This window comes from Ochotona princeps, chromosome 4 (assembly GCF_030435755.1).
Source record: "Ochotona princeps isolate mOchPri1 chromosome 4, mOchPri1.hap1, whole genome shotgun sequence".
In the NCBI taxonomy this organism is placed as follows: Eukaryota; Metazoa; Chordata; class Mammalia; order Lagomorpha; family Ochotonidae; genus Ochotona; species Ochotona princeps.
In genome coordinates, this window is record NC_080835.1 from 40,772,812 (window position 1) to 40,799,981 (window position 27,170).

Genomic DNA, 27,170 nt, shown 5'->3' on the forward strand with positions numbered 1-27,170 from the left:
TTTATGTAATTATTATTTTTTGTGTGTTATTTTCCTCTGATTACTTTTCAGACTTTTTTCTTTGAAATTGGTTTTAAATTTTTTAAAAATTTATTTGACAGGTAGAGAGAAACAGAGAGTGAGACCAAAGTAAAACCAGACAGATAGGTGGTCTTTTCACTGGTTCTTTCCCACAGGACCTCAACAGCCAGGCTGAGGCCAGGCTCAAGCCAGGAACCAAGATACCCTAAAGCCAAGGTTTAAAAACTCCCAGCTGCTGGAGTTATCGCATGTTTCTTTCCAGGTAGTGCATTGGGAGGAATGTAAAATGGGAGTGGAACCAGTACATATATCCATGCATTCTGGTACAAGATGTAAGTGTCCCAAGTGATATCTTTTAAAAATATTTGTTTTTAATATTGTTTACATAGTTGAGAGGGATGCATGGACTTTTAAGCCTGCAGTTAGGATGGGGAGGGCCAAGGTATGGAAGAAGGTGGATGAACAAATGTTTCAGTTCAGTTCTTTTTTTTTTTCTCCTGCATTCACTGGAGGGGTTTGGGGAAGGAGTGGGCTATTCCTTGCTGTCAAACAACATCAGTACTCAGGGATAGGGAACGGTCATTTGGTGACACCTTAGCGACCCCAATGAGGGGAAGAATGTTCCAAGGGTGTTACTTGAGTGGTTTTGATAGTTCTGAGACATTATCTGCTTCATTGCGCCAGGGTGGAGAAAATCTTGCCAAGGTTTGTTGGCTTAGTGCATTCACAGACCCAGACACTTGCTGCAAAACTTGGCCAGGAGAATTGTCCAACCTGTTTTGTTTTCCGTCTTCTAATGAAGCAGTCCAATGGCCTAGATGAGCTGGCTGTCATGTCTCACGTATGCATCTAGGCATGCTGTCCACTACACAGGCATCAGCAACTGTGGAGACCCTGTCATGATACATGCTCTCCAAGGTTGGACAACATACATTATGATTTTCCTTGTGGCTGGGGTTTGACAAGATCAGTGATCTAGTTAGGGAGTCCCCACAAAACTTTTCCTGGAATAATCTCAGATTTGCGCTAGCTAGTGCAGTGTCATGTTAGGTACGTAACCTGCACCAGCTAGCACATATTCTAATGGATGTAGCTGCCTGGTCAACTCTACTGTAGACCCATCTCTCACATGAACTGACAAGTGCTGAGGCCTAGCCCTACTTAGTCTGCCACAGGCCTGGCCCTCATACACACCAACTGGGACTTGAACCAGCACTCATATGGATACCAACATTATAGGCAGTAATTTTGCCTTTTACAACACAATGTTGACTGCAGTTAAATGCTTTTCTTATGGAAAAATGGTCTATTCCTGACCTCCAAGAGCATGGATAGTTGTTTCTTCTACTCCTTTTAGGTGTATCTTACCGTATCCTAGGCTTCATTAGACTCCCAGTTCTTTCTGTCTCTCTTTAATTAAATTTTGTTTATTTTTATTTGACAAGTAGACTTATAGAGAGAAGGAGGTAAACCAAAAAATCTTTTATCCTCTGGTTCACTCCCCAAGTGGCCACAATGGCCGGAGCTGAGCCAATCCCAAGCCACAGTGAGGAACTCCTCTACTTTGGTGCAGGATCCTAAGGACTTGGGTCATCTTCTCTTATCCCAGGCCATAAGCAGGGAGCTGGATCAGCAGTGGAGCAGCAGGGATGTAAAGAAGTACCACTGAGGTATCCAGCACTTGCAGGTGCAGTATTAACCTGTTGAGCCACTGTGCCAACCCCCGCACACTTCCACCAGTTCTCTTTCAAACACAGGGACCATCAGACTCCTCCTCACACATCAGTCAAGTATCTTTTTCTCCATGTGGTAAACTTGGACAACTGTAGAGATGACCTCATTTATTTTTTCCTTTCTCAGGAATCATTTTTTTTTCTCACTTATGTCCAGTGTTGTGGAGAGTAGAGTCTACTTTTTGGTTGTTTGAACAAACAGGGTAAACTTGTTTCCTGTTAATTCTTCTTGGAGGCTGAAGTTTTCACATATGTGAGGAAAATCATTATAATAATATCACTTCATACACAACAGTATTTAGTTAAACATGATTGTTATTACTATTGTTCTGCTTGTGTCCTGCTCATCCTGGAAGCTTTATTTCATATACCACCTCTTATATGAAGACTTCCCGGAATATTACTTCTATAAATGATTTCTTTTTTTAAAAAAGATTTATTTTATTTTTATTGGAAAGGTATATACACAGAGAGAGGAGAGGCAGAGAGGAAGATATTCCATCCGATGATTCACTCCCCAAGCGGCTGCAATGACTGGAACTGAGCCAGTCTGAAACCAGGAGCCAGAAGCTTCTTCCAGGCCTCCCATGCGGATGCAGGGTGCCAACGCCTTGGGCCGTCCTCGACTGCTTTCCCAGGCCATATGCAGGGAGCTGGATGGAAAGCAGGGCTGCTGGGATTAGAAACGGCTCCCATATGAGATCCTGGAGTGTTCAAGGTGAGGACCCTAACCACTATGCCATCATGCCAGGCCCTATAAATGATTTCTTATTTTTTATTTTGTATCTATATAATTTTAATACATAGTTTTATTATATTAAGATATCTAAAAGTTTATGTTAAAAATTTGGTCTACTTCTCTCTTGGCCAGATTGTAAGCATCTAAACAAATAAGATGCAGATTGTCATAGTTTCTTGTACTGAGGTTTAGAGCTTGTTATATAACTGAGTAATTAAGAATATCATGTTTTTAAATGAAATCACCAGGAATAGAATTTTTGAGTGAGGTGACCTGGGAGGGTGAAAACATTTTAGCAATATGAAAGCAGAGGGGGAAGTAATATTTTGGGGAGCAAAAGGTGATGGAGAGAATATAATAAGAGAGTAGAGGTTACAGGACAGAAGATGGAAGAAATATATTGGAGTGTGTCAGTGAAACAGTTTTGCGATACTTTTGGCTAGTACTGCAAAATAAATGTTAGCATTGGTATTATTATGCTAGTGTAAGTAGTGTGAGTCAGTGTAACTTATAGGGACCTGTAGATAAAGTGCTAAGAGGATACAATATAGGATGGCAGTTCAAAAACTTTGTCAAAATTTTTGGTGCAATAATTTGAAATTCATGCCTATGAGGGAATGTTCAAAAGTTTCATGGAAAAATCACATTGTGATAAACTCTGCTTGAGTTTCTATTTTTCCAACCAATGTAAACTTACCTTAATCTCACATTCCAAGAACTTCTTGAAGTACCCCTTTTTTTTCATTAGATGAGCCTTAGAAGAAGCAGTTGGGCCACTTTTTGTTGCTTTTTCCCAGGCCGTTAACAGGGAGCTGGATAAGTAGAGCAGCTGGGATGGGAAATGGAGTCCATTTGGAATGCTGGTGTTACAGGAGGCAATTTTACGTGTTTTGCCATAGCACTGACCCCTGGAACCAATATGTGTGAGTTTCTTTTTGTTGGTTTGTTTTGATTTAGAAATTGTTTATCTTCTGTTGAGAGATGGGAAATGTTTCAAGAAAGACATTTTGATGAAAATGTTTTCATAAACCTGATATGAAGGAATTTCAATAACTGAGATTATAGTATGAAAAATTTGTGCTTTGATTTTAAAAACAGTTGTGCCTAGATTTTTAATCAGAATAGAGCTATTTTTCATAAGGATTTTCCCATAAACTTTTGAAGTACTTTTACACTAATGTTCTCATTCATTTCCTATTTCCATGACAAATTAGGACTGCTTTACATTTTTGTGGCCCACTACTATGGCATATATAACTATAATATCTAAGTTTCTTGTATTTTGTAACTTTAACTTATTTTTAAGGCTTTATTTTATTTTATTTGAAAAGTAGAGTTACAGGGAGGAGGATGGAAAGAGAGAGAGAGTTCTTCCATTCACTTGGTTCACTTTCTAAATGACTGCAACAGTTGGAGCTGAGCCGATCTGAAGTCAGAAGCTAGAAGCTTCTGAGTCTGCCATGTGGGTACATGTGGGACATCCTCTGCTTTTCTCAGGCTATAAGCAGAGAGCTGGATGGGAAGTGTAGCACCTGGAACCTGAACTGGCACCTGTATGGGATCCTGGCTGCAAGGATTTAGCTACTGAACATCCTGCTGAGCCTCCGACTTATGTTTTAAAAGTCAGGATTATTGGCTAGACTTTACATTCAAGTTAAATCACTTTGCTCGCACAATTCAATGGTTTTCAGGAATGCTTCTTTCAGAGGGGGCATATCAATTGAATCAATAATTGAAGACAAGTTGTTAGAAATACCAAATTGTCATGAATCTTGAACTCATTTGTATTCATTTAGGGGATTAATAAAAACAATTTTGTTTTTAATTTTTACCATAAAAATGATATACATGGTAAAGCAACATTTGGAAACCATTTTCCATTTGATTTTCAAAAATAATTGCACAAAGACATTCCCACTCAGCTTCTGAAAGACCACTGTTAATGTGTAGTTACCCGCAGAAATATTTTATGTATGTGGTAACTTTAAAGGTGATTGTAATGTAACTAAGCAGTTTTTAATTTTTTTACTAAATGGAAAATCTAGGAATCTTTCAGTTGCCTAACTCTATTAGATAATAGAACTAAGAATTCACAGTTAGTACTAAAAAACATGATAATGTTGGAGCCATTTCTACATCATTTTTTTCTTTGAAAGTTGTTTTGACACAATAAAGATATAGGTAGCGTACATAATGTTGCTGATCCTGGCAGTTGAGTACTTGGTGTCTTAAGTGTTGTGTGCTGAGTTGGCAAGGATCTGGAATGCGGTGGCACCTGGATTTAACTGCCTCCTTATAAGGGGGTTGGTTCTTTGTATTTATCAGTTTTTGTTTGGATTTCATGACAGTTTGCTTGGTTGAGTCACCTTATTTTCAGTTCAAGACATGTGAACTCTTGGATGCTTACAAATACATTCCAAGACTGTTCTGGTGAGTCTCCCAAAACTTCACATGGCATGTCTTGACACTGAGACCTTAAGAAAGCTAATAATTCAGGATTTGTTGGTACTGTAGATATTAATGCATTACTATTTCACTCACACAGACTTTGGTCTGGTTAAATATGGAAATGGATTTACCTCATTTCATTCTCTGCTATGAGCATTTTAATTTTTTTTTTTCAACTTACAGGTGAGGTAAAGGAGATAGTCATCTTTCCTTAGAAATGTAAGGCCCGGGCCCGGCGGCATGGCCTAGCAGCTAAAGTCCTGGCCTTGAACATGCCGGGAGCTCATATGGGAGCCGTTTCTAATCCCGGCAGCTACGCTTCCCATCCAGCTCCCTGCTTGTGGCCTGGGAAAGCAGTCGAGGACGGCCCAATGCTTTGGGACACTGCACCCGCGTGGGAGACCTGGAAGAGGTTCCTGGTTCCCAGCTTCGGATTGGCTCAGTTCCAGCCATTGCGCTCACTTGGGGAGTGAATCATTGGATGGAGGATCTTCCTCTCTGTCTCTCCTCCTCTCCGTATATCTGACTTTGTAATAAAAATAAATAAATCTTAAAAAAAAAAGAAATGTAAGGCCCAAAGTATTATATAGTGTGAAATAGAAGAAAATAAGTATTACAATAAATTGCCATTTGACTTAGTGAAAATAATGTTTAGGAATTTTTGTATGACATTACTGCTGTTTTGGGCTTTTAAAAAAGATTTATTTATTTATTTATTTTAATTGAAAAGGCAGATTCACAGAGAGAAGGAGAAACAGAGAGAAAGATCTTTCCATTTGTTTATTCCTCAGGTGGCCTCAATGGCTGGAGCTGACCTGATTTAAAGTCAGGGGCCAGGAGCTTCCTCTGGGTCTCCCATGCAGGTGAGAACTTAGCCACTGAGCTATTGTGTCAGGCTTTTGGGCTATTTTTTTTTAAAGATTTATTTTATTTCTATTGGAAAGTCACATATATAGGAAGATATATGAAAGATCCTCCATCCGTGATTCATTCCCCAAGTGGCCACAATGGCCGGAGCTGAGAAGATCTGAAGCCAGGAACCAGGATCCTCTTTGGGTCTCCCACGTTGGTGCAGAGTTCCAAGGCTTTGGGCCATCCTTGACTGCCTTCCCAGGCCAGCAAGGAACTGGGTGGGAAGCGGGGCCTCCCGGAACAAGAATTGGTGCCCATATGGGATTCCGGCGCATGCAATGCAAGGATTTTAACTGCTAGGCTACCAAGCCTGGCCCACTCTTGAGCTATTTTTAATTACCTCATTTGTTCAGAATTTCAGATGAAATACCAATTTTGGTAATTTAGGTAAGCATGTACTTTTTTATTTCAGTAATTTCATTGAAAGGTGTATTAATAAACATGTACTCTTAAACCACAAATTTATGTACTATATGCAGTTAAGTTTTATTAAGCATTTAGCATAATGTTAGAACATGTTAATAATAAATACGTTAGTTAAATATGCTTAGCATTTAGAACTTAAGGTAGCTTTGGAAAAGATTCTATCATGGGGAAATAAATAAATCTTCTTTTTATTAAAGTTACACAGGAATACCACAGTTTCCATTAGATTATTAGTAATTTCAGGACAAACCTCATAATTTGTGGATCCTAGAAATAATATAGTGATGGCTACAGTGGAAAATCCTTGCTAATTAGGATTTGGTAGTTGCTGAACTGTCTCAATGATCAGATACCACAAATATTTTATAATGAATAAGGAATTATTTTATTTTAAGACTTATTTATTTGAAAGTGAGAGTCATAGAGAGGGAGAGACAGAGACAGAAAGAGGGGGAGAGAGAGAGAGAGAGTGAGATAGAGAGAGTAAATAATTCTTCCATATATTGGTGTGCTGCCTAAATGGCTGCAATGGTCAGGACAGGACAAGGTGCGAGTGAGGAGCACTTTCCAGGTCTCCTGTGTGGGTGGCAGGGGCCCAAACACTTGGGTCATCCTCTGCTGTTTTCCCAGGCACATTAGCACCTGGATGGGAAGTGACACAGCTGGGACTTCAACTGGAACCCAAAAGGGAAGCCGATGTTGTAGCTGGTGTTATAACCCAGTATGCCGCAACAATGACTTTGAGAATTATTTTAAAACATTATATATTTTTTAACTTTCCATAATTTATTACATTAAATTACATTGGTAGCTTTCTGCTGTTTTTTTTAATTTTTATTTTAATGATACAGTTCTGTAGGCTCAGGGATAATTCCTCTGAAGGTGGTAGGGCCCCAAGCACTTGGTCCATCTTGTACTGCTTTTTCCAGGTCATTAGCAAGGAGCTGATCTGAAGTGGTCACTAGTGGGAGCCAGTAAAGGTTACTGGTTTTCGCAGGCAGCTGCTTTATCTGCTCTACCTATTATGCCACCCGGCTGGCACCTGATTCTTACTTTTAACAAGTTTCAGTGGTCAGGGACTTCAATTCATATTATATTTTCATTGACATAAATCTTCAGATGGGCAATTATGTCCACATGATATATATGTGGGGTTAATGATGGTAATTTGCTACTTGTGTAATGAAACGGCTTCTTTTGATCCTCATATAAAAATTTACATAATTTTTTGGGTAAGTCCATAATGTCTAAAATGTCTGAATTAGAAGCGCAAACATTAAAATTATAAAATTCTTACTCTTGTTCAGAAATGAAGCATAAGATCTGAAAATAAGTAGAAAAGAGTTGGAGATATATTTTAGGTAGCAGATTTAGATCCAGTTAAGGGATTTGTAGGAATGTCTTCATTATGCTATGGTAGTAATAAATGGCTACAGGCTTAGTAATAAAGATGGAATATATTTCAAGCTGTAAGTGAGCTTAGCAACATTGGCTCAATTTCTTTCCACTTTTGTATTCCTTGCTAAAGAGAATACATTACATCTCTGTGAATAACCAGAATTTCTCTTGCCCTGGAAAATCATAAAGTCCAACTTGGCTTTTGACATAGTCTAAGCTACTTGGATTAGGTAAAGCTGATCTTAAAAGAGAAAAATTGGATGCTCAGCAAACCCCAGCAGATGTTTTGATACGCTCTTGGAGCTGATAAAAGTCGTCATAAATTTGAATATTACCTTTCCTAGTATAGAAACCGCACTAATAAATGGCTTTGAATATTTTATGAATGACTGAGTACCCTGCTTTGCTAATAAGTCTTTTGGATAGCTATGGCTTTGTGGGGATGGTTTTACTTTTGGAGGAAGGAATTTTGAAGAGAAGCTACTGATGAGGTGTCGTATAATTTTACAAGTTGCATAACTACTTTTAACTACTAAACTATCTCTGGTTAAAATAACAATTGAGCTTATAAATTTTTTTTTTCTGAGCAGCTGCTGGTACAAGGGGTCATTACCTTGGAGAGCTTGAAAATAATCGTACTCTTGGTACATGTGTTACGTAGTCTTATATTTCACAGCAAAGCACAAAGTTTAAAGCCTATAGAAGAATGTTATTTGAAAGCTGTCAAACCATGTTAAAAAAGACTGCATCGTCAAAAGGCCCTGGTGGCCACGATTCTGCATGTAGCCTTGTCTTATTCATTATAAAATGCATGTTTATAAAGTTCCACAGAGCATCCAATTCCCAATTCACTTATATCAGCAAGACTTAACTTGCTCATTAATCTAAATTCTTTTGCAACTTTAATCTACATGTTTAATTAATCATAAAATGAGGCGGTAAGTAATTTCAGCAATGTGTGGCTTGTTATCAGATGCATTTAATCACTCTTCTGTGAGCTCATTTGGAAACACCTGAAGATGTCGAGTGCAGTTTGAATAAGCATAAATTATTCTTTGTCAGTGTACTTCACTCAACTAATAAGACATTAATTTAAAAGGCACTGTTTGTCATTTTTAGATCTTTACCAATATTTTTAGCTTAGCAATATAACTCTAATTGTATATATGATTCACAACTAGTGCCCGACATAGGAAAGGGTATGAGTTTAATCCATTTTTCTTATTTACATGTAATTATGTCATGTAATCTTAGTTTTTAATGAGGATTAACCATCTTGTGAGTATTCATATGCTTTTGGAATAAGGTAATAATGAATTATAGTTGGAAAAATTATTTGTTGGTACGAAGTTCTGTGATTCCTAGTTTCTTGTCTAGGTTAGGATAAAAGGATAGGAGTTTTGGGAAGTGGTATTGATTTGAGGATATGGACAGCACACAGGTATTACATGATGCAGATGGTGGACTTAAAATGTCTAAGTGAAATATCTGTGTTCAGTTACCTCACACGATAACAAAATGGTCCTTGTCTGGGCCTGGGTTAGTCTAAAATAGCACAAATCCATTTCTGTTCCCACAGTCTTGCCGAGTGTTTTCTAACAGCTCTAGGCAGACAAATCCCCCAAACAATAATAAAAACACATAGTTTTAGAGAAAAAAAGAATAAATTCATGAGAACTGAATGATTTATACATCTCGATGTCAGGAGCATGGGAATAAAAATTTGATTTTATAGGATGTCATCACCTGTCCTGTTTATGCCATGAGAGTAGTGACACACGGTAAGAATAATTATCTCAGTGGAAACAAATTTATTTACCTGCCGTGGAACATCCCTGTTCATCTTACTCATGAACTCATCTCACTCATATGCTGTCTATGTATTGTCAGCTGTAAGCCAGAGGGGATGATTCTTGAAAAGGGAATATTGGTTTTGCTGAAATACAGCCATAGTCTCCATTGTTATTTGATATGAGCATCTCCTGGGCTGCTGCTTTTTCAGGGTTCCTTTGCCTTGAACTAACAGTTATTTATATGTCCATTTCTTGTCCTTTGCTTCGTGACTGTGTAACATTTTTCCTTCCTGTTTTCCATTCTGAGAGAAAACAAGATCTTAAAAAAATTTCATTTGTATCCTGAAAATTGTGCAGGCTATGGCAGGACATTGTGGTGAAATGCCATTTACTCTTTCTTCACTTAAAGTTTCACAACTTGTTTTGTTAGAACCACCAATGAACACTTCAAGCACTGAGGGTTTCTTCAGAATCATTCTTGTAAAAACAGCATTTCATTTAAATTTAACTATCTTGATAAGAGTAGTCTTCTAATTCCTGTATAATCTTAGTGGATGGGTACGTAAATGTATATGAAGGCTTTGCTGTTGATTTTTCTTGTTATGAAAACTCAAAGGTTTTTTACTTCCTTCCCCTGGGAGAATTTAATTTTTCCAAAGAGGTCTATTTTCTAACTTCTTGTGAGAGCCCCCCACTGAATGTATGAGGGGCCCATCCTGTTGTTCTGTTAGCTCCCTACACGGGAAGATAAATGATTCATTTTATAAAATACTTTCTGTGTGATACATACTTTTTGTAGAAAGCGATAAATTCAGTCCCATGAAACTTTTACAGTCAGATGTTTAAGTATATGCTAATGCAGAGAGACAGACAACTTTATTTAACTTTACCCACTGCACACATACAAACTGACATGAACATATCATGAACATATCATTTAAACATGAACATATCATTTAAACATACCTTTCAAATGGAGACCTCACAATTGATCAGGATTCACAATACCTAGAATGAGTATTTGCTTCAGTAGATTCAAACAAATGAGTGGGCCTTGTGCTCTCAGGTACATTGACAGAGATGGTTGACGTAAGTCTCAGAGGATAGTTCTCTGGTTTTAGAATGGCATGCTGGTGAAGAAAGATTAGGGAGCAAGTACAATGTGGCGTCTCCTAGCACATGTGCTCTGGGAGAAAACTGTGGAAATTCTGAATGGATAGCCACAGTCTTCAGCTGCTGTTGATTTCAGGATCATCAAGTGAATGAGAATGTCACAGTGCAGTCAGTTGTAGGCTATACTCTGCATACTCACTCTCATGCACTCCCTTGTATCAAAGATGGGCGAACAATGATATATTCAGTGATGATTTTTGCTACCTGGGGAGCCGGTGTAATAAACACCCAACCCAGTTTCTGTTTTTAAAAGTTTATTTATTTATTTGAAAAACAACGCAAGAGCAGAGTGAGCTATCTTCCATTCACTGGTTCACTTCACAAATATCTACAGTAACTGAGTTTGGCTTATATGGAAGCCAGGAGCCAGGAACTCAGTTTGGGTTTCATGTGGTTGGCAGGGACCCCAGAACCTGGAAGGACCTCAGTGCCGGCCTCCCAGAGTGTGCGTTAGTGAGAACTAGAAACCAAATACAGATTTGCAACTCAAACTAGACATTCCCGAATGTGAGGTGGGCTTCCCAAGTGGTGGTTTAATAATTTGTACCATAGTACCTCTCCTTCCAAAATTATTAGGCAAATTGCCATGCGAATTTTTTCCGCCTTTTTCTTGGATCCTAATTTTGTTAATATTGTTTTCTCAATCAATTGATGTTGGTTTTTAATATAAGATAATTTAAATATCACATTAATACAAAGCATTTGGTGGATTTTTTTAGACGTTCTTGTGTTAGATATTCAAAGCTGTACCCAGATGACATTTTTATTGGTCCACATGACCTTGCTCCTATATAAAAACTAGGTAGTGGGTTGTACAGGTGGCTCAATGTGCACTTAATTATTTCCCTGGAATTTGCGTGAGAATTGATTTACATATGATTATACTAACTTTTCTAGTGCTCTTAGCTTGGAAGCTTTGATCTGTGTAGCTTTTAAAAGTTTATGTTAGAGTGAGCAAGCAAGTGAGCATTGAGCAAGATTCTCTCTCCTGATTCACTCCCTAAAGGTTCACAACAGTCTGGAATGCCTGAGCTGAAGCCAGGAGTTGGAAACTCATTCCAGAGCTGCCACAAGGGCAATAGCAACCTAATCACTTTAGTCATCATCACTGACTCAGGAGCTTCACTAGCAAAAAAGCAGAGCCTGGAACCAGAGATCGGCATCAAACCTTGTCACTCTAATATGGGATATGGGCCTCTTAATCAGTGTCCTGACTGCTAGGCCAGATGCTTTTCCCAGACTTGTGTGGTTGGTGTAGACAACATCTGAGTTACTTGTATTCAGAAGAAAGCAGTAATACTTTTAGAAAACTGTTTCTATTTTCTCTAGCGCCTACAATATATAGTAATAGTGATTTGAAAGTCTTAGATCTCGGGCCTGGCGGCATGGCCTAGCGGTTAAAGTTCTCACCTTGAACACGCTGGGATCACATATGGGCGCCGCTTCTAATCCCTGCAGCTCCACTTCCCATCCAGCTCCCTGCTTGTGGCCTGGGAAAGCAGTCAAGGACAGCCCAAAGCCTTGGGACCCTGCAGCCGTGCGGGAGACCTGGAAGAAGTTCCTGGCTCTTGGCTTCGGATTGGCGTGGTCACTTGGGGAGTGAATCAAAGGGCAAAAGATCTTCCTCTCTGTCTTTCCTCCTCTCTGCATATCTGACTTTGCAATAAAAATAAATAAATTTTTTTTAAAAAAGAAAGTCTTAGATCTCATTTTTAGTAAATGCTATAGAATTTGTAATCTTTTCACATTGAATTTTTTTCATTTATGTCTTCTTTATTAAAGCTCGTTACTTACTTAAAGGCTGATAGTTACCTAATTGTTTAGTCCTTGTATGATACAAAGACTTCCCTAAAGTTTGGACAATGTATACTTTTAGGCAGTCTTTAAGTTACTAATTGGTAAAGTTCTGAAAGTTTATTATTTAGAATAGATGTTCTCATACAAGCTGTATTATAGATGATGATTTGGTTGCTTGAACAATCCCTCCTGTAACCTATTTATTATGTAATTTGCCTTAGAATATGGCTGAATAACACTTAAAGTATGAAGGGACTTCAGAAAGTTAGTGTAAAAAATTAAGAGATGTTTTTAAACTTTTGGATTCCATGCATAGTTTTTTGTAATACATATTTTCTGTAGACTTTTTATAAAACATAACTGTTGTTTGTTAATTAGATATAATATTTCATTTTGAAATATAATTTTAATAACATTCTTCTAGTGGGTATTTGTTAGAATAATTTGACTTTTCCTCTATCCACTCCACCAGTGAGATGAAACTGGGAGGTTAGGAGGGCCTTGTGATGTTTCCAGCTGTGTAATGAAAGCATTTGGGTTGAGGTAGGAGTGAGTAAATGACCCTAGAGGTTCTAAAATGGAGTTGTATGTCTGTTTGCACATGGCATGCATTCAACTGGAGGTTTATATAGATTAAGAATGAAGAATGGACAGTTTATAATTTTACAGCAATCAGCCAAAATGTGGAGAAATTAAGTACCCTGTTTTTGCTCGTTCACTATGCCTTGCAGCTATAGTACAAATAGTGTTACTTTACGTCTTTTACTTATTCTATAACTTTACTCCCACAGTATTGGTTTTTGGTTTTTAAATGGTGGCACGAGTGAGTATAGTAAGGCTTCTAATCCCAGAATAGTTTTATAATATATTATTTATTAGGTTTTATATAAGATGATGTGGTATTATGCATATAAGAAATACCAGAGGCTGACTCAAAATTAAATATTCTAAAATGTGGACAACCCAAATGAAGAAATACAGTTAATTACTATTTACAGTATTTCCTTGAAGAGTATTAGAAGTATTAGAATTAAATAAAAGTGGATCAGAGAAAAAGTGTTTGTTCACATGTAACATATAATTTCAGACCTCAACAATTTTGAATTTTATTTACTCCTTTTGCTTCAAATCTTGCAAATTACTTTTTTTATTGCTAAGGGCCACAAAGTATATAGAAAGGAGAATAATAGGGGAAAAATGAGGGGAGTTGTTTTGAAAAGTCTCTAAAGGTTTGTCAGTTTAGAAAAAATAGTTTGGTGAGTTATAGGTAAAATAGAAAGAATTGAGTTTCCCAAGAAAGCACATGGGCTAAAAGTATAAGGGAAAGTGCCTGATTAATATAAACCATGTACTTTTCTTAACTTGGAACATTTGAAAAAAAAAAGCAAAAATGTTTGGCAAACTGAAAACTCAGCTGACTTCATGCCTACCAAGTGAAAAATTTGATTCTTCATCACTTGGGCACATTAGTTGAGCCCCTCACAAACAGAGCTATCCAGTGTATAGGTTGCGATGGCAAGAAGCCAACACTGAAATCAAACTCATAAGCACCCTATAGAAAACCCCTCAAATTACTGCTGTGCTGTTGCCAGCTGTACTGCCGGGGAACAAGAGCTGTACAGATTTCTGTGCACTGACTGAGTTACTTAACACAGCTTGATTGGCTCTGTTCCTGTCGCTGTTCTCTCTGGCTCACATCTGACCACCATGCTGGTTTGGTTAAGTAAGACTGAAGTGAACACACCCACTGATACACATTTCCTGTTGTGCACCATCTTCATCTCTGCATGTACTGACTCTGTATAGCTAGGAAAAGGAGAGATAAGCATAACTGAGTTTCTTTAAATAAAACTAAGTAACTGGGTGGCATTTTACTGTCCTTTTATTTCACGAATTTGTTAGTCTTTCAGAAGAATCATTTCTTTGGACTGTTTAAGTGCCTGAATTGTTTGAATGGGAAAGAATGGCATCTTAAATCCTCATTGTTTTCTCTTTCTTCTCTTAAAAATCACTGATTACTTCATTTCTAGAGCTGGAAGAGCTATACAGAAGTTATTTACTCTTTCTCTCGTGTGTTGTATAAAGTCTGAAAGATAGTGCAATCACAAAGGCCACCAGATAGATTCAGCTATTATATTCCATGAATTAGAGAAATCCTCCTTTTAAAAATTTATTTATTTGAAAGTCAGAGTTACAGAGAGAAAGGGACAGGCAGGGGTGAGGGTGGGAGAGAGAGACTGATCTACATTTGCTGGCTGACTTTCTAAATGGTTGCAGTGGTCAGGGATGCATCAGGTCGAAGTCATGAGGCTGGAATTCCACCTACATCTCCTGTCTCCCTCATGGGTGTAGGGACCTGAGTACTTAAGCAATCTTCCACTGCTTTCTCAGACACAACATTAAGGAGCTGGAAAGGAAGCGAAGCAGCCAAGACTTGATGTGATGCTCATATGAAATGCCCGTATCTGAGACTGGCATCTTGAACTGCTGCAAAAGAACCCACCCAGCAATCCTCGAGGATGTTTAGTGGTTGGCTTTTTCTCTATTGTGTGAAATCTCATGGAATCACATATTCTAGTTGCCATTATATAAAAATGATTTCAGATATTTTTCACTGTGACTCAGAGTAACAAATTAACTTATATATACCAAACCCCAAATTGCAATATAATGTAATTGTAATAAAAAGCTTCCTCCGGCAACATTTATCTTTAACATGTGAAGTATGTTTTTCTCCTTTTTCCCTCTTGTTGTCTTGACTGATGAACCTTTTTGTTGTTGTTAAAAAGATTCATTTATTTTTATTGGAAAGTTACATTTACAGAGAGGAGAGACAGAGAACCATCTACTGGTTCACTCCCTAAGTGGCCAGAATGGTTGGAGCTGAGCTAGTCCAAAGCCAGGAACCTCCTCAGGGTCTCCCATGTGGGTGCAGGGTCTCAAGGCTTTGGGCTGTCCTCGACTGCTTTCCCAGGCCACAAGCAGGGAGATGGATGGGAAGCAGAGCAGTTGGGATACAGACTGTTGCTGATATGGGATTCTGGTCTCCAAGCTGCCTCACTGGTCCCTCCACTCATGAATCTTAACTTTCTTTTTATTTCTATCCTTTTCTTTTTAATAAAAAATCTGATTGACAAAGAGTTGATTTTTATCATCCATTCAACTTGTTGTTTGAAGAATATTTCAAGAATGTTTTGTTTTTCTTTTAAATTACTGATCTTCATGTTCTTTGCTTTACCATTACTTTCAGAGAACTGAGTCTCTTCGATTGGACATTAATTCCATTGTTTATTTTAATAGAATCATTTGGAAAATAAATTTTTTAAAAGATTTATTCATTTTATTACAACCAGATATACAGAGAGGAGGAGAGACAGAGAGGAAGATCTTCCATCCGATGATTCACTCCCCAAGTGAGCCGCAATGGGCCGGTGCACGCCAATCCGATGCCGGGAACCTGGAACCTCTTCCGGGTCTCCCACGCGGGTGCAGGGTCCCAATGCATTGGGCCGTCCTCGACTGCTTTCCCAGGCCACAAGCAGGGAGCTAGATGGGAAGTGGAGCTGCCGGGACTAGAACCGGCGCCCATATGGGATCCCGGGGCTTTCAAGGCGAGGACTTTAGCTGCTAGGCCACACCGCTGGGCCCTGGAAAATAAATTTTATAGTTCACTAATATATGACCTATTAATTGCATAGCGTGTTAAGTATTTGATTTTTTTTTTTCAGGTTTTTGGTTAAATTTGAGAGACAGAGAGAGGGAGAGAAAATTTTCTTGTACAGTCCTCGTAATCTGTGAAGGAGGAGCTGTTGCTGTGTTTCAGCTTTTATAATTGAGGCTTAGTGTGGTGTATCTACTTTCCCCAGAACAGCACAATAAATGATACAGGTAAGCTTCAAAATTAAACTAATTTAATGATCATGCTCTTCCCCTCAAAATTAAGCCTTTTGGCGTTTTTGGCTTTGAGAGCCATTGTACTTTTGTGAAGACTACTAGTATAATGATAAAGCAAATAATTAAAATAGGATTGTAGTGATAATTCATGCATTTTTTAATACAATAATTTGAAATTTCTCATAACATATTTTTTGTATGCATAAAAATAAGGTAGAAGGAAGGAATGCAAAAAAAAAGAAAAAAAAAAAAAGAAAAAGAAAGCTTTTAGATCCATGAGAGAAAAAAGTTCCTGTATTTAAATCTTACGCAGTTAAATATAGTGAAAGTCATATTTTTTTAAGAAAAAATATATATGGAATTATGTATAATACTACAGGGCAGGATATTTTAGCAAGTCAGAGGAACATAAAGGAAGAATGTAATTTTCCTTTCGTCTTTTATAATAACTATGTTTGTTGAAGAAAAACGGAGGAAAAATGAAATGACCATTGTGCTTGGTTTTGAAGAGAAACTTGTTTATATGTGTAATACATTGGAGCAATTGTTTGGGATCATTTTGACTATGCAGAACTTTGACCAATGAAATTCTTAATGAAGGTGTTGGGCTATTGGATCCATGAAACGAAGTAAAATAAGAATGAGCGTTTGTGAAGGTAATTCAATTACCTCATTTTTCCAGTCCTTCTGTGTAAAAGAGGAAATATTTGAAAAGAAAATAATGGATGCAGTTGGTTTTTATTACTTCTTCCCCCCCCCGCATCTCCTGCCTCATTCCTGTTTAATAATTTTTGTCCCTTCTGTTTTCTTTCAGTTTGTCAGTACCTTTCCTCTTTCTGTTTTTCAATATCACCCTTTCTTTTCATCTCTGTTGCATTTTCTTTCATTTTGAATTGTTATACATAGCCCTTATAATTCAGGATGATTCTTGAATTTTTCTTTTAAAAATTATTAAATTTATTTTTCTAGTTTATGAGACAGTCCCATAGGCTCTGGGATTTTCCTTCGATTCTTGAATCTTCTAAGCAAGCTACAAGTGGACCTTGATTTGCTCACTAAAAGACTTATCTAGGAATAAATACCTCTTTTTACTTCCTTACATCTCTCATATTCCAAATACATCCTTTCAGAAAGAAATTGTTATACTATTTCTGAAAAAAGTGTTGCCTTCTATTTCATATATTGCCAGGATTAAAATTTGACTATGGTTATTGAATGACCATTAGAAACAAAAACCAAAGATTCCATACTAAAAATTGGCATTAAGACAGATGCTCCCACCATACTAACTATGAATAAACTTTTGTAAGTACACTTTTATGCAAGGAGATGGAATTTCTCAATATGTGATTGCTCAGTGATGCTACCCCAGAGAAGACTTGAAAGTAGGGAGGTCAGAATTGTAAAGCCTGCCTCCTCAAGATTACCCTTCAAAAATGAAATGGGATGAGCTTTTATTAAAGATATTGCTTACAAAACCGTGCTTTCAAGTCAGAGGAAGGTGAGAAGCAGTACTTTCAGTGACAAAGTTGTGGCTGCTTGAGGAGTGACTCATTGGACGGAAGATCTTCCTCTGTATCTCCTCCTCTCTGTACATCTGACTGTCCAATAAAAATATATCAATCTTTAAAAAAAAAGAATAAGGAGGTTATTTTATTTTATTTTATCAGTGGCACATTGGTCATTCAGTAGCATGTTATTTAATTTCATGTTGTTAATTTTCTATTTTTTTCTTCCTCTTGATTTTGTTTAATGGCTTTTGATTTAAGGGAATGTATAGTAACTGTGTGTAATGGAGACTATCATATTCAGATGTGAAGATACAATGAAGGCTACATTTGTACTTCCAAATCAAAGGTGGATTCCCAATGAAACCGTGAAATATATCTTGACAATAGGAAGATGGACTCTGCCATTGTTCATATCTGCAATGTCAAGATACACTAGTTTAGCAGAATGATGGACTTATGACTGTTTATGAAGGACTAGGGGATATCAGGGGATATTTAGGGGATATCAGAAGGGGGTGGGAATTTTCGGGGGGAAGGTAAGGGATATCCCAGAGCCTATGGAATTGTATTATAAAATAATAAACAAATTTAATAAAAGCCAACAAGAATATAAAATACAAATACGTATTTGCAGCCATATTGAGTAAATATACAAATATACAATCATGGGGCAGTTTTAGTGTGTTTCTAGGTAGAGTGAATTGCAGAGCAAGAAGCAAAGTATAGGTGCCTGTATATTCAATTAAAATGGGAGATTAAAGAGAGCAGTAATTACTATTAAAGAATTTATAGGGCATGATGTGATGGCTCAATTGCTGAATCCTCGCCTTACACGTGCTAGGATCCTATATGAGTGCTGATTCATGTTCTGGTTACAGCATCTGCCATCCAGCTTCCTGCCTGTGGCCTGGGAAAATAACGGAGAAGGGCCCAAGGCCTTGGGACCCTGCATTGCACAGGAGACCCGGAGGAGGCTCCAGGCTCCTAGCTTTGGATTGGCTCAGCTCCAGCTGTTGTGGCCACTTGGGAAGTGAACCAGCAGATGGAGGATATTTCTATCTCCTTTTTTTTTTCTGTGAATTTTCCTTTCCAATAAAAATAAATAAATCTTAAAAAATTTTACAGTCTGTGAGTAATATAAGTTACAGTTTTACTTATTAATTCAGTCTAAAGTTACTTATCTGTTGTTAATCCAGTGTTACCTTATTTGTACATTTTAACATGAATCTATAGGTAGAATACAAGCCTAAATATTTTCAGTTTTGGATTTTGTTCTCAATTTGGAATTCTTCTGAGTCTGAGGATTCTGCAGTGCTGTGAAGATACCATTGTAGAATTCTAGGTTCTAATAATTACTAAGATGACAAACGCATTAAATTTATAATGGAGAAAGTGCAACAAAAATTATAAGTATTATTTTTCTGTGGAAGTTAAATTCCTTTGTTTTGCTGTATGACCTTGGACCTTAAATCTAACCATTGTCAGGCTCCTTGGCCACACGGAGGAACAGGTTGATAGAAAATGGACAGCATATTTCCAGCAGTCTGAAATCCACTTTGACAGACTTCACCTGCTTTTGATTACTTTTAATTTCACTGTTTAGCAATTCAACTGCTTCTTTGTAAAAATATATCTACTTATTATTTACTGAATCTAAGTGATACATTTTGTATAGTTTGTCCTTCTTCCCTTTTTTTCTCCCTCCCTTTTATTATTCCCTGACTGATTACAGCACTATAGTCCCTTAGTAACAGTTGGACGATTAGATTTCTGCCTTTTAAATGTATCATGATGTGGTAGATAGAGGTAGAGATAGAAAGTCTGTGTCATGCTGTGTGGGTATATATTTACATGTTTCAAAATGGGAGTCTTACTTTTTTTGGGCGTAGAGATGCATACTCTAATGTAACTTTACTTCTCAGTGTTCTAGTCTCCATTATACCCTTCATCTATGAGATTATTTCTAATAAAGATATATCTGAGGGATATTGTAAAACTAAATGAAAAATATGTCTGTGTATGAATTTCATTTTATTTTCACCAAAATAAATTTCAGGACTTGCTTTCTGGTCAGTAAAGAGGGAGGGGGAACTAATGTTAATTGAGTCCCTTATATACTTTCTCATTTAATTTTCACAAAAATTATGTGAAGTGATAACCATATTTAGGTAAAAAGATTTTTGGAATTGTGAAATGATACTATTAGAAGAATAAAATTGCTGTAGAATCTATGTAAAGGGCAGTGCTTTAAGGTGATGCCAACTTATTATAGTGGTATGACATGAGAAATAAATAGAACAGGAAGATCTAATGAGAAAGTATGAATGCTATGAATGATAAGATAGGAACCATTATCATTTGCTTTACAGTGAATTTTTGTAAAAGTGCATGTAATAGAAGAAACAATACTGCAATTAGTTGTTATTTTATAACATGCTATCTCAGAAAAGACAAATATTTATTTTTCTGCCAAAATAGATAAGGGAGTCTTGGTAGAACCACAAATGTAAGCTAAATGTAAGAGTTGTACAGAGAGAAAATGAGGGACTTAAAGGGAGAGGAAGAGAGGGAGGGAAGATGGAAGGAAAGAGGGAGGGAGAGACAGACAGATGTCTCATTTGCTGATTGACTCCTCAAATGGCCACAACAGCCTGAACATGCCAGGCTGAATCCAGGAGGTAGGAACTCTGGTTATCCACTGTTGCTGGCAGACTCAGGTACCTGAGCCTTCATCTGGTGCTTTCCTGGTGTGTTTGCTGGGAGCTGGGTCAGGAGCAGAGTAACATGCACTGGAGCTGACACTCTGCTGTGGGTTACGGATGACTCAGGCAGTGCCTTAACCTGCAGTGCCAAATGAACCAATATTAACATTTTTGTTTAATTTGGCTCCTGGGAAATGCATCCTTCAATAGTAAAGGAGTTTTGATAAAAAGTAATATCCTAAAATTAGTTGTATTTTTCATACTTTTTACTTGTTGCTATCTCACTTCAAATTTCATTAGTAATTAAGGGCCAATTTTTACACAAAATCCTAAAAAAAGATGATTCAAAATAGAAAATCTGTTTTTTTAATTTTACAAACATTTTGGAGATTTTATCAAATATATTGCACTGTGAATTTATTTACTTAGCTAATTTTTAAAGATATGTTTATTTGGAACTGGTGCAGTAGCCTAGCAGCTAAAGTCCTCGCCTGCGTGCACAAGAATCCTATATGGGCACCCGTTTGTGTCTGCAGCCGTGCTTCCCATCCAGCTCCCTGCTTGTGGCCTAGGAAAGCAGTGGAGGACAGCCCAAAGCCTTGGGACCCTGCAGCAGTGTGGAAGACCTCAAAGAAGTTCCTGGCTTTGGATTCATTTGGCCCCAGCTTTGGAGGCCACTTAGGGAGTGAATCAATGGGAGTCGGATGGAAAGTGGGGCAACTGGGACACTGGGATATATGGGACACTGGGGCATATGGGATCCTGGTGCATGCAAGGACCTTAACCACTAGGTTACTGAGCCAGGCCTGCTTTTTTTTTTTTTTTTTTTTATAAGAGTAATTGGGAGCCAGCTGGTGGTGAAATAAGACAGTTCTTAGGCTGAGGATACAGAATTTGTCAAAGCAGACTCTGTGATTGCCACATACAAAAAGGGAGTGGGAAAAAGAATTAGGCTTAAAAAGTACATTTGACATTTTCATGGTGCAACTAATTCTCTGATTTGAACATTTTCAGTTTCTGTAAATTAGTTTCAGGAAAAATTTGTTTTTTTGTGGGGTAATTGCCTGTTTAATTAGATTTGTATAACTACCCTTCTTTAAGAGAAAGATTTATTACTTTGAAAAATAGAGTTGCAGAGAGACAGAGGGAGAGAGGGATTGGTGGAGGGAGGAAAAGAGAGCGAGAGACACACACAGGGAGATTTTCTATTTGCTAGTTCACCCCCTAGAAGGTCTTACTGGCCAACTCTGGGCCAGGCAGAATTTTGGAGTTTCAACTGTCAGCCATGTGGGTGGAGGGGCCCAACCCTTGGGCCGTCCTGCACTGCTTCTCTCAGGTCATTATAGGCAGCTGGATGGGAAGTGGAACAGTTGTTGGCATTGCAGGTGACAGTTTCACTTGCTATGCCACAATGCTAACTCCTGATGCTAACCTTACTAGATAGAGCAGGTGGGATATTCAGTTGTTAAGATGGTTAAGTTATAAAGAATGTAACATAATGCAAAAAGGATTTTGGGAGTTTGTGTTCTACAAGTTGCTTATCAGTTTTCCTTTCTGCTGCTTTTCAAATTGATTTTTGAACTTTCCTGTACTTTGTTGGCCAACTTGCTGGACAACTAACATGTAGCTCAGTTAATGAATCTAAATTCTGATATGTAAAGGCACTTGGTTCTAATAAGTAAAGTTTATTTTGAATTGTTTATGTTCAGGGGGAATTAACTGAATATACATGAATACATATCATTGCAGTAGCTTCTGGAAAATGTTTGGCCATAGCATGGGTTTCTTGATTTCTTTGAGTTGCGTATGATGTGATATTTTCAATGCATATTTCAGATGCACTCTCCATTTTCAAATAGAAAGCTTTGCAGTGTTATTATTTAAAGTTTTGTTGTCTTCCAGAGAAACACCTTAGAGGGTAAATAATTTATTTGAGAAAAATTATAGTTGGTTCAACCTGAAGGGGCTTGAATGAATTACTGTCAGGTTATAAGGGGGCAGGATGTGCTTAACAAGTCAAAAAAGTTTTCTGCCAAGTCCTAGAAGCAAAGAAAATTGTCAGAGAAACAACTAATTAATCTCTGGTCCTTTACAGCTGTTTAATGCAATGCATAACTAAAAGTTCTGTTAAATTAATTAATGATTTCAATTATTAACTTTTCTCCAAAATGTTACGATTCGTATCAGGCTGATAATGCAGTGACCTCGGAGTGTGAAATCTGTGTCATGAAGAGAGTCACCAGTTAATTGATTCACAAATTATTTAAAGTTTGCTGCATCCAAGGGTGTGCTCAGGTTCATGACAGTCATTTTTTAAAATGTACAAACTCCCTTTTTTTTTTAAATAAACTTTTTTTTATTTATTTTATTTTTATTAGAAAGTCAGATATACTGAGAGGAGGAGAGATAGAGAGGAAGTGGAGCTGCTGGGATTAGAACCAACAGCGATATGGGATCAAGGCGAGGACCTTAGCCACTAGGCCACGCTGCCGAGCCCACAAACTCCCTTTTCACCTTAAAAAATGTCTTCAGTAGTAAACATGATAAAATATAAGCATGATTTTAGATATGTGAGTAATCTTAACATTTATGATTTAGAATTTGAAGGTGGATATGTAATATGTAGAGACAAAAAATGGAAAAATTCTTATTTTAATAATTTTAGTTTTTAAAAATATCACCCATTTAGGAATTTTGTTTTTCTTATTCACTGAATATGTCTCATGGTGCAGATATTGTGTGTTCTTAAATTCTGAATGGCAACTAACACAATATGAACTGTTTTGATAGTTTTTGAAGCATTAGGGTTATTGGTAGAACTAAAATGACAACCTTAATCACTGAAGAGAGGGTGGCATGTAAATCCAGAAATGTCAGTTTTTCTGTGATACTTTCAATCTTTTTTTTCTTTGCTAGAGCATATTGGTAAAAAACTGTCCAATCTGCTTGCTCTGATGCAGTTATTTAATCTATAACTAAACAAATAAAAGTATGCAAATGCACAAAGAGATGGAAAGGAATCAATATTATCATTAATATTTTATAATACATTATTAAAATTTTATTAATGTTTTTGTGTTGAACTTAGATTGATTTCCAAATACATGATATAAACATAAGTGCACATCCTTTCTTGAGTGCTCATGCCTAACTGAGGTGGAAGAGAAAGAGGCAGAAAATTTGCTTTCAGAAAAATTCTTGAGAAGGAAGAGCGTGCTGCAGAACATTCTCTGGACACAAGTGGTGGTTATATTCTTCATAGGCTCTAGAACTATTGCTGCTGCATGTATACATTTGTGCTTAATGAGTAGTTTAAAAGTTCAGTGCCCTTAGTATGGCTTAAAAATATATATCTTCAGCAGTTTCACTCTAATTTGATAGACAGTATAAGAAAACATTTTTCATTTAATGTGAAAAACTTTTCATTGAAGAGATTTGTCATCTCTGGATGGATTGATGTATTTACAGGATGGAGCAGGAAGCTTGTATTCTGGATAGACATTATGTTTGCAAATTTCTCATTATCTGGTGACTTATTTTTTCTGTTTCACTTCTCTCTGTACCTAGAAAATTGCCCAAAGAGAAGGCAAGTAGAGAAACATTCTTATTAAAAATAAGTTTATCTTTGTTAAACTTGCTGCAGGGCAAAAAGAAATGGACTTGAAAGGGAAGTAAATTTATACTAATTTTTGCATTGTATGAAATGTACTATTTTGGACACTGACTGACTGCTTCTGTTTTCTAAAATTAAGGAGCCTATAATCTCAGCACCATTAACAAGTGCTGTCATTCAGATACACAGTGTCTGGCTGATTTAAATAAAATGAAATGAAGATAGTTGTTTCTGGTCCCTTGGCTTCACTCATTGCCATAAACATATGCTCTGCGTCCTGCTTCTTTCCATCTTATTTATGACTTTAATTTGTTGTGTGGGCTGCGCTAGAAATTAAATTTAATATAATTCTCCAAGGAACCCTGTCATATAATAACATGGTAATTTCTGTGTATCCTTTTGAAAAATGAGGAAATTAATTCTTCCTGACATGTTCTAATTATTCCAGTGTGAATGGCAAATCCGTTTTTCCTAGCCCCTGAAGTGTTATAGGCAAATGGCTGGTGTTCAAAGCTGAGGTGCTAATGCTGACCAGCAGTGCGTTTAATTTGAAACATGAGCAGACACCTTTCAACACACCTTTATAATATTGGAGTACTTTACAGAAATTAATTCACTACTTATTTGGCAGCTTAGCCTTGGGGTTATGTTTTTTTTATTCATAGATACTATAGTCATGTTAGCATAATATTTCCGGTTTCTGTCATTGCTTGGTGTCTAGGTGTGGAACTTAAATTGTGTAATGGATGGTTCAACTGTATTAATAAAGGAGAATCAAGGAATTTCAGGAACACCAGTTGTATGCCAAATTGTATTTACACTTTATAGAGAGGTATAGTAAGGTCTTCAGTGTGAAACATAATTATAGCCTATAGTTAACAGCTTTAACTGAAGCTACATACTGTAGGGATTATTGGGGGCTATCTTGCCGTGAAAAGACAACTGCGTACTCTGCTTCCTCATGTAAATTTCTGCTTTTGAAATCCATCTTATTATACAAGGAATGAACACTGTGAAAAGTAAATTTGTGAATACATTTATGGAAACAGAAATCTCAAGGTCTGACCTCTAGACGAAAATGGTTGTGGTAGATTAAGGAGTAATGTGATGTGTTGGTTGTGTAACCTGTGGGACTTACTATTCATCAGGATTGACTTAGAACTACATGTGGCATTCTTAGAAAATTACAATTAAGAATTTACTTTATCCATAATCTTTATTGTGACACTAGTTGTTGCATGCATTTTTCTAATCTGACCAGTCATTTGTGTCAGACCTGATGCAACTCAATTGTTTCAGTGAACAGTTGATAAATAATATTATGCATTAGCTATTTATTGAAATTGAATGTGTAATATCCTGCTTAACATAGGGAGTAGAAATACAATTAAACTTAAAAAAAAAAGAAGTAAGATTGTGTTTGGAGTTACTGTAATCAAGGCTTTATTCATCTGTTTTGTAACTCTATATTACATTTCCTTTATTTTTCTTCTTAAATAGAAAAAATGGAAATGGTAACATAATGATTCTGATAAATGGCTTTAATATTGGCCATATATTCTCTGATGATCATTCTGCTGATAGATATTTATTCTGTTATTCTGTTGTCAGATTGACAGACAAGCTACTGAGGGTTTAGATTTTCAAAAAAGGGAAAACATGCTTAGGAATTCTCTGTCTTAGCCTTCCCTTGTAGTAGACTGATGGAAATTGGAGAAAACGTAACAGCATGCTCCATCCCCTTTAAGCATATGTCCTTCTTTACTGTCCTGTTCTGGAAAGTTATTTTAAGGAAATTTATGTGGTGTAGTAAAGGGTAGGCAATGGAAGAGGGTGTTGGAAGGTCAAGAGGGGAGAGGTTACAGGTGTCTATATAAGTTGCTCAAGACTTCTAGCCATGGAATTGTCCTTTGTGCCCTTGAGAAGAAAGAAAATCTGTTGCCCCCTTTGACCCTTCTTTTTCTTCTTTGTTTTTTTTTTTTCCACTGAAATTGTGGAACTTTGTAAAAAATTGAAGAACAAAGACATCAGATAGCTCAGAGCCTCTTTGAGTCTCACCTGGATTATACAAAAGAATTAAGATTTTTCTATATTACTGGTATTTTTTCAAGGTAAAACACTCCAGAAAAAGTTATTTACCGGGTTAAAATAAGCTGCTCATATGTGCGATTATGCATATACCTAGTTCCATTTTCTTTCTAGGAAAGAAACTGCAAACATTTTTATATGCTTCCATCTCAGGATGCTGCAATCAGTGTGTCCAGCAAAATAGATGAAAAGAGGTAAATATCCTCCGATTTTGAAATTCTTTCTCTGTAAATGTTATTTAGGCTCAGTGTTGGGTCATTTTCGGTTTTATAAATCTTTTTTTAAGTTAAGAAATGTTTATAAAATATGTTAAATTTATTTCTATATGTTCTTTCCTTGGTTCAAATCGACTTTCCATAGCTGCTGATTTTGTTTGGAGGTAGAAACAGTTCGTTTGTTTTGCATTCCTTTTGAAAGTAAAGGAATATGTGTACACATACACATTCACACACATGTGCGTGCACTTCCATAAGGCCTCTGTTTATCTCTCCTCATGAAACAAAACAGTGTTGTTGTTTCATACACTAAATACATTCACCATTTTACATGCTTACATTTTTATAGAAAAACAATTAATCTTCTTGAGTACATGCTATATGCCAGGCACTGTACTAATCACTTCAAGAGTTCCTTCTTGAAGTAGTTATCATTATGTATAATGAAATATACAGCTACCATTCCAGATGGGGAAACTGAGCAAAAACAAGCCGAATTTCCCCAGCATTTCATAGTTTACATGTGGAAGAATGAATATTTTATCATAGAAAGTATTTAAAACATGCCTGGCACATAGTAAAACTTTATTGACTAATTTTAACTATTTGCGTGGTAAAGTAATTGTGGATACTGACTGCCAACCAATATCTTTGAATCTTTTTATTCTTTTAAAGGAGATTAGGAGGTCTTACTCAAAAGGAGTTCA

General features: G+C 36.8%; 1 protein-coding gene and 1 long non-coding RNA gene across 6 annotated transcripts in view; one reads left to right on the forward strand and one right to left on the reverse strand.

Moving 5' to 3' along the window:
• Positions 1-27,170, forward strand: part of SOX6 (SRY-box transcription factor 6) — a 595,708-nt gene that overhangs the window by 119,504 nt on the left and 449,034 nt on the right. For 3 of the 5 annotated variants that reach the window (XM_058663306.1, XM_058663314.1, XM_058663307.1), the window contains one exon: positions 26,363-26,442. The exons of the other annotated variants lie outside the window; for them this stretch is intronic. In XM_058663306.1, the coding sequence (XP_058519289.1) occupies positions 26,387-26,442 (56 nt within the window). In that variant the 5' untranslated portion in view covers positions 26,363-26,386. The remainder of the gene's footprint in view (positions 1-26,362; positions 26,443-27,170) is intronic. 5 annotated transcript variants of the gene reach the window in all.
• The window catches only part of LOC131480189 (uncharacterized), a 37,876-nt gene continuing 31,128 nt past the window's right edge, over positions 20,423-27,170 (reverse strand). The window contains exon 5 of the long non-coding RNA XR_009245313.1: positions 20,423-20,651. This is a non-coding gene — a long non-coding RNA (uncharacterized LOC131480189). The remainder of the gene's footprint in view (positions 20,652-27,170) is intronic.